Source organism: Manacus vitellinus, unplaced genomic scaffold (assembly GCF_001715985.3).
Source record: "Manacus vitellinus isolate BGI_N305 unplaced genomic scaffold, ASM171598v3 scaffold_52_pilon, whole genome shotgun sequence".
In the NCBI taxonomy this organism is placed as follows: domain Eukaryota; kingdom Metazoa; phylum Chordata; class Aves; order Passeriformes; family Pipridae; genus Manacus; species Manacus vitellinus.
In genome coordinates, this window is record NW_021940628.1 from 772,548 (window position 1) to 780,257 (window position 7,710).

At 59.2% G+C, this 7,710-nt stretch overlaps 1 protein-coding gene across 1 annotated transcript in view; it reads left to right on the forward strand.

The window, feature by feature from the left end:
• Positions 1 to 934: 934 nt before the first annotated feature.
• The window catches only part of LOC103756282 (arf-GAP with SH3 domain, ANK repeat and PH domain-containing protein 3), a 13,074-nt gene continuing 6,298 nt past the window's right edge, over positions 935 to 7,710 (forward strand). The window contains 9 exon segments of the mRNA XM_029963018.1: positions 935 to 1,151; positions 1,700 to 1,845; positions 3,353 to 3,427; positions 3,716 to 3,765; positions 4,023 to 4,149; positions 6,057 to 6,142; positions 6,893 to 6,968; positions 7,099 to 7,185; positions 7,454 to 7,710. Of these exon segments, the coding sequence (XP_029818878.1) occupies positions 935 to 1,151; positions 1,700 to 1,845; positions 3,353 to 3,427; positions 3,716 to 3,765; positions 4,023 to 4,149; positions 6,057 to 6,142; positions 6,893 to 6,968; positions 7,099 to 7,185; positions 7,454 to 7,710 (1,121 nt within the window).

A 7,710-nucleotide genomic window follows, 5' to 3' on the forward strand; every position in this document is an offset into this window, starting at 1 on the left:
GGGCGGGGGGTTTGGCTCCCACCTCAGCCCCAGTTCCCTCCCAGCCGGCTCATCCTGGCCAAAGCTCATCCACAGCATCCCATCCAACGAGGAGGGCCTGGGAGAGCGGCGCTGGAGCCAGGCTGACCCTGCTGTCAGGAAATCAGGCCTTGACATCAGCCCCAAAACCTTCGGCAGAGCTCAGAGCAGAGAGAGAGCCTCTTTATTGTAATTCCTCCGCGGTTTCATCCCTCGCCCTTCTTGCTGTTCACACCCTCTAAATATTTCCAGCCTGTTATCATGGCTCTGGTACCTGCAGCCAAGCCACCCTTAACCCTTTCCTGTTGCTGTGTTTGGCTGCGATGCTGCGGCCCCTTGGCCTGGGGTTGGGCTGGGGCAGAGTTTGCTGTGGTGCTCAGGGTGCCAACGGGGGCTGTGCAGGTAGGGAAGGATGGAGGGACTAGGCTGGGGATGGGGAGGGCTCCAAACCAGTGCAGGATGTGGCTGGTGGGGCTGCAGGGAAGCTCACGGTGCTGGGAGCCACAGGCAAGACCCTGCCTGAGCTCGGGGCAGGGGGGATTGTGGAAGGCCACATCCCTGGTTGTGGGGTTGTTGTGGTTTAGCACACAGTTGGCACAGGGGTTTATGGGATTTAGGTCGCCATCAGCAGGAGGTGAATCCTGGTTTTGGCTCTGTGGGAAGCTGGGCTTGTGCTGTGCCTAGTCCTGAGCTGTGGGGATGGGCTGATGTGATGCCTCCTCCTTGTTAGTTGAAACAGCCCCTGCAAGAGCCAGGGAGGCATTTTCTGTGGCTGCTGGAAGCTGCTGGGATCCAAGGAGCCTCTCACCCCCTGCTACCGTCTTGCTCAAACCCTCCTCTCCAGGGGCAGCCAAAGCCCTGCCTGGCAGCAAAGCTACAGGGACCGGCTGGACGCCGTGGCTCCAGCACCCCCAGGATGCCTCCAGCTCCTTTCCCAGCCCTGGGAGCTTGGATCCTGCCCCACACATCTGCATGGCAGAGCTGCAGCCTTTCCAAGGGCCAGCTGGGCTGGGGGAGCTCGGTAACGAGCTCCGTTTGTTTTCTCTCTTTGCTTTCGCAGAGCCTGGATGGGGACCAAGCTGTGCTCCAGAGGATCAGGAAATATGTGAAAGCCATTCACATCTCCGGGCTCAGTGAGTTGGGCTTCAGGAGGGCATCCCTGGACCATGGGGCTGGGGGGGGGGGCTGGGACAGTCCTGTTCTCCACCAACACTGATCATGCCAGACAGCGGGGTGGCCATGGGTGCTGGCCAGTGAAAGGTGACGTAGCTGCATGCTAAGGTGCCAAAAATTGCCTTAAGACAATATAAAAAGGGAAATTGAGAACCTCGGGAAGGTTGTTTTGGACACTCCAGTGCTGTCCTGCAGCAGGGTCAGCCCAGCTTTGCTACGGAGGGATGGGGAGATGAGTACTGGGTGCTGGTGGGACTTCACGATGTGACCCAGCAACATGCTAAGGTGCCAGAAAACGTCTGAAATATACGTAAAAAAGGGAAACTGAGAACCTTAGGAAGGTTGTTTGGGGCACACCACTGCTGTCCTGCAGCAGGACCAGCCCAGCTCTGCTGTGGAGTGAGGGGGAGGTGGGTGCTGGGTGCTGGTGGGACCTCACGGTGTGACCATGACGTGTCGGGGTGCTGCAGGGCCACCCCATGTCCCTCTCCGGTGTCTCCCCTTGCAGCCCACGTGGAGAATGAGGAGCAGTACAGCGAGGCCCTGGAGAACTTTGGCAACAACCACCTCTCCCAGAACAACCACGAGCTCTCCACTGGTTTCCTCAACCTGGCCGTCTTCACCCGCGAGGTCACCGCGCTCTTCAAGAACCTGGTGAGCTGTCCCAAACCTATCTGGATTTGGACACACCCCCCCCACCCCAGTGCAGCCCCCTTCCTCCCAGATGCATGCAGCAATCCCCACCTCCCATCCTGGGGCTCGGGGGCACATCCCCAGTGCTCCCAGACCATCTGATACCCTCATTACTGGATTTACAGCTCATTCCCAGCTCCCCAGGGCTGCCGACCCTGGGATCCCATGGGCAGCTGGGGCTGCTATTTTCAATTTTTTTCCCTTTTTTTCTTTCTTTCTGTTTCATTTTTTTTCCCTCACATCAATTGCATCTCTGATCTCGCTTGCCAAGAGTAAATCAAAGCCACGCTGGGCCGTGCAGCGGGGCCGTGGGGAGCAGGCAGAGACGGACGTGAGCGGAGCCGCCGGCGCCTTCCCCACCTCGGGAATGGCTCCGCTGGAAAACTCAGTTCCTGAGCGGAGCCGGGTCCGTGCACACCCAGCAGCAAAGCCCCACGTGGCTCCCTCTTCGTTCCCTTTCAAATCCCCCTCTCCAAGGGGTGTTTTTGCTCCCTGGCTCTGCTCAAGGAGGAGATCGATTTCTGCTGCCCTTCCCCCAGCAAGAATCTCAGATTTTTGGCGTCTTCTCTCCCAGTTACCCCAATCTGGGCCTCCCTGCTCCTCCCCTTCCCCATCCCGCCTGTCCCAGCCCACCCAGACCCCCGTGCTCCAGTGGGGCTCTGCAGAACTGTCCTGGTGGAGGAGTCAGATCAGTTTTGGGGGCCCCCACCTCCTGCCCTGCATCCTGCCGAGCTCAGTTCTGTGCCAGGACCCTCACCCAGATCCCAAAAGCTGTGTTTCCCCTCCTGGAGTCTCCCTGGAGCTGTCAGGAGCAGGGTGCCCCATTCCCACTGGTTTGGGGCCGGTCCTGTGCTCCAGGACTGGGTTTCTCCCCAGGTGCTGCAGGGGACCAAAACCCTTTAAAAAAAAATCTGAGTGCAGTGGGGAGGTCTCGTGGGTGCTGGAACTGCTCTCACAGCTTTAAAATGGGATGCTCAGAGGGATTCCAGGACTCTGGAATGTCTGGAGTAGGCTCCTGTGTCCCCACCATGGACCCCTGCACGGCACTGCCGGGGATGGTGGTGGCTGCTCTGCTGTCCCCAAACCCCAGGAAAGAGGGGCATTTTGGGAAGCCCCTTTGACATTGGGGGTGCTCTTTGCATCATGGGGCTGTGGAGGGGCTGGTGGCATTACTGGGTGTGGGGACAGGGACGAGGTGTCGATGGAGGGGGAACAGTTTTGGTTTTGGCAGCCGCGGTGCTGATGTGGTTTGTGGGAAGGGCCCTGCGTCAGACATCTTGCAGCCAGCTCCAACAAGCCCCAGCCTGCCCCGTGCCTGGATCCTGGATCCAGCCCTGCTTCCAGCCTCTTTAACCCTTCCCAGGGCAGCGATGGAGCTGGAGGGAGGTCCCTGGCGCCGGGAAGGACCTGGGGCTCCAGGTCCCCCACCCCCCCCACTGTGGGGTAACCCCATCTCTGCCTTTTGCAGGTGCAGAACCTGAACAACATCGTGTCCTTCCCCCTGGACAGCCTGCTGAAGGGGCAGCTGAGGGATGGCCGCCTGGTGAGTCCCCCCCAGCCCTGTCCCCAGGGTCACCCATGTGGGGACATGCTGCAGTGAGACCCCGGTGTGGGCTCAGCTCATGCCTGTGGGCAGAAGGAAGGAGCAAGTACCGGGGGCTAGAAGGGAGCAGTGAGGGTTGGGGGTGATGGGAGCAAGGGGTGAAGACCCACTGGGGACATCCCCTGTCCCCACGGGGTGCAGTGATGCAGAGCAAAGCCTTTGGCCTCTTCAGTGCCACCAGCTCTGTCACCTTCCCTGACCTTCCCCCCACCCTCTCCTTTGCCACAGGACTCCAAGAAGCAGATTGAAAAGGCCTGGAAGGATTATGAGACCAAAGTGTAAGGAACGCGCTGCCTCCAGCAAAATCTACCTAAATCCTGCTCTGCACAAAGGTGTTTTGTCCCTGGAATGGAGTCGGGCCCCGATGGTGCCAGTTTGCCACTGGGAAGGCTCCGGTCCAGCCTTTTCCAAAGGGGAAAGGGACAGGGAGAGGGGCTGGAGATGTTTCTCCTGATGCCATTCCCACCGTGGCCTCCAGTATGGGGCACCCCTCAGAGCAGGGATGTCTCCAGCCCGCTGCCATCCCGTTCCACAGGGGGAAGCTGGAGAAGGAGAAGGAGCGATCCCGCCTGGCCGGGGTCATCCAGGCCGAGCCGGCGGCCGCCGAGGTGGCCGAGGACATGCAGAGGGAGCGGCGGCTCTTCCAGCTCCACATGTGCGAGGTAGGGACTCTCCTGGGGGGATACAGGGATTGTTCATCTCCAGGGGGATCGCTCTGCTGAACCTCTGTGGGGGCACCGGAGCCTGTCCCTGTCCCTGCCACCAAACCAGCCCCATGTGGGTGCTGTGTGGGACCCTCGGCTGTCCCCGCCCCATCCCTGCACGGTCCCGGCTCAGGGATCCTCGTCCCATCCCCAGACTGGGGTCCCTGTGGGATGCAGCTTCAAGAAGCACCCGTGGTGCCTCATGGAGTCCCCCATGACCCTTCTCTGCAGTGGCCCCACCCGTGTCCTCCCAGCCCTGCTCCTCCCCCTTCACTGAGTGCCACTTGAGGCAAAAAGTGAGTTTTTTGGTTTTGGTTAGGGGGGCTCACAAGTCACCCCAGATCCCTCTGGCAGTCCCAGCTGCTGGCAGTCCCTGCTCAGGAGGTGAGATGGGAATAAGTGAAGGATGGAGACACAATTGTGGGCCCCCACAGCGAGGAGGAGCCCGGGTGTCCTGGCTCCAGACACTCAGCAGCCCCACAAACCTCTTTAAGGTGACACACAGAGCAGGGAACAACTCCCCAGTGGGTTGTTCCAGGGCTCTCCCACGTTCCCAAGGGCCAGAGCCCGGTGCTGCCTGTGCCCCTCCCAGCAAAGGGCAGGGGGTGAGGGGAGGAGGCTGCGCCCGCCGGGGAGCTGGGACAGGGCCAGATGAGTCACTCCCTTGAATAGCTCCACTGTGGGATAAATAACAGCACATGGAGGGGCGGGAGCTGGAGTGGGGCACGTGCACGTGAGAGCTGCTGCTGGCCCTGCAAGTGTGTGGGGGGGCAGCTCTTCTTGGGGGGGTTTGAGGGGCATGTGATGCACGTGGGTTTATAGGGAAGTGGGTTTTGCTGCTTCCTGGGGTGGGAACGTGGTCCTGTTCCACCCTGCGGGGTGGTTGTGTCCCCCCATCGTGGGCCATCTTGCACCCCCGGGGCTGTGGGTGCAGCTGGATCCGGATCCGGGGGTGCTGGGAGCATCCCTGTGCACCCCAGGGCGTGGGTGGCAGGGCAGGGACATTCCATGGGAGCTGGGCACGTGTGGCCTTTCCCAGGTGGGACTTGGTTCAGGGAGTGCAGTGCTGTGACAGTGACTCAGCATCTCCTGCTTGCACGGGGCAGTTTAACAACCCTCTGCAGCCCAGTGACCCCTCAGGGTGTTCAGAGCGCCCAGGGCACCGGGAGACTCCATTCCAGAGGCTCCATCCCTGCATGGAAAGCCCCTGGAGCTCAGGGCTGCCTTCCCCTCCCCTCGCCTCCCGCTCAAAACCATTCCAGCAGCTGGAGAGGAGCTCGCAGGGGGAAAATCTCTTCCCCTCCTCATTTTGCTCAGGGTGAGCGAGACTCTGGGTCTTTCCTTCCCTGCCTGCAGCTGATGGATGGGTTTGATGCATGAAGCTGAAATTCCCCATCCCACGGGACACCTCGGCAGACCTCCAGGGCTGGTGTGCTGCAGGTGCTTGCTGCTTGGAATCTGATTTTTGGGAATAAAAGGGTCATATCTTAAAAAACTTTTGGGATTTTTTTATTTTTTTTCCTTTCCCCTTCACGAGCTGCCTTGAGTTTTGGTTATTTATTAACTCCAGAAGTAATGAGCAGCAGGAGAAGCGTGCTTGGCTGGAAACCCCGGAGGCCTCAGCCCTTGAACTTTCCAGCTCTTGGAGAACTTCCAGAGCCAGGTTTTTTGAGGGTGGTCCCCTGTGAGCTGCCTTCAAATCCAACATCGTGACTCGACTCCTTGAAGCCCAGCCAGTGTTTTAACCCTCCTCCCCGTGTCGGGAAGGGAAGCGAGGGCTGGGCAGGCTCTTGCTCTTTCCTCTGGGAATATTTTCAGCTGGTCCTTGTCTCCGTCACCTAATGGGGTGTCTTCTCCTCCTCCAGTACCTGCTGAAAGCCAGCGAGTCTCAGATGAAACAGGGACCAGATTTCCTGCAGAGCCTCATCAAGTTTTTCCATGCTCAGCACAAGTAGGTGCCACCTGGATAAAAGTGGGGTTGTTGTCACCTTTGGGAGGTCCCACGAGGGTCTGGGGGCTCCTTCTCCCATCCCAGCTCCATAAAGCTGTTGATGGAAGTGCTGGGCAGAGCCCAGGTTGCATCTGGGGAGTTGGAATGTGCTTTTTGTTGGCTTGAGCAGCTGTAAACGTGTCCATGGGGCTGGGGGAAGGGGGTTGGCTCGGGATATATCAGATGATTTGGTTTCTGGATTAGATTTCCAGGGATGAGTTCAGCTGAGAGGCTCCAGCATCAGCTGTGGGGCTCGTAATGAGGGTGTTTGGAGCAAGGATTAACATCCCCTTGCCTTTCCCATCGCTCCATGAGGCTGGAGTGGGTGCCATCATCTCCTGCAGCTCTCGAGTGGGGAAACTGAGGCAGAGGGGACAGTCCTGCTGGTTAAAGGCATATCCTTGGCTGGGGCTGTGACCCAGAGACCCCCAGATGTGGCCTCCAGCAGAGCTGCTCCTCAATGAGACGAACTGGGATTGACCAAGAGGCCAATCCTGCATCCCAGACAGCCCAAATAGGTGGGGTATCCAGATCCCAAGGCCTTTGGTGGGCTCTGTCCAGATCACAGTAGCCAGGGAACCACAAAGCAAGGGCAGCTTCCCAGAGAGAGGGTTGCCATGATCTCCTGCCACGTTTCCTCTAAAAAAAACCCCCTCTGTTTTTCCTCCATCCTCCCTGTCTGCATCTTAATCACCCTCAACAAACGCCCAGTTTCTTCCAAGATGGCTGGAAGGCTGCCCAGAACCTCTACCCCTTCATTGAGAAGCTGGCTGTGTCCCTCCACGCGGTGAGTCCCCCACGCCGCCATCCATCCATCCAGACGTGTCCCATGGGATGCCACCCCCCCTGTGCCCCTGCCAGTCCCTGAGAATGCCCCTGGCTCAGCACAGCAGTGGTGGCAGCTCCTCCCTTTGCAGCTCCACCAAGCACAGGAGGAGGAGGTGAAGCAGCTCACGCAGACCCGCGATTCCCTCCGCAGCATCCTGCAGCTGGAAAACAAGGAGGTGAGACCCCCGGGATGGGCATGGGAGAGCTGGGAAGGAGCATTGGGAGGGTGCTGGCTACCCTGGGGTTAGGTTGGGGATGGGGAGAAGCTAAGGAGCAAAGGAGACATCCGTGGGAGCAGAGCAGGAGACCTGGGAGATGTTTGGATGCTGGAAGGGCACGGGGGTCTCTGGCATCCTGCTGGACACTGCACAAGGATGAGGTCACTTGGAGCAGCCACTCCTGCACCTCTCACTTTGCTTTTTAACTGCCTTTTTTTTTCCCCAGGAAAACCTGAGCAGGAAGAACTCTGGCAGTGGCTACAGCATCCACCAGCACCAAGGGAACAAGCAGTACGGGACAGAGAAGTCGGGATTCCTGTACAAGAAGAGCGATGGGTAGGGATGAGTGTTATCCCAGAGAGCTCCCAGCTCCATCCCGGTGTTGGGATCCAGAGCTGGGATCCCCACAGCCCATAGCTCAGCAGGACATTCTGTGCTCTGTGAGTTGCAGGAAGTACAGCCCCACAGGATCATGCCAAGGGC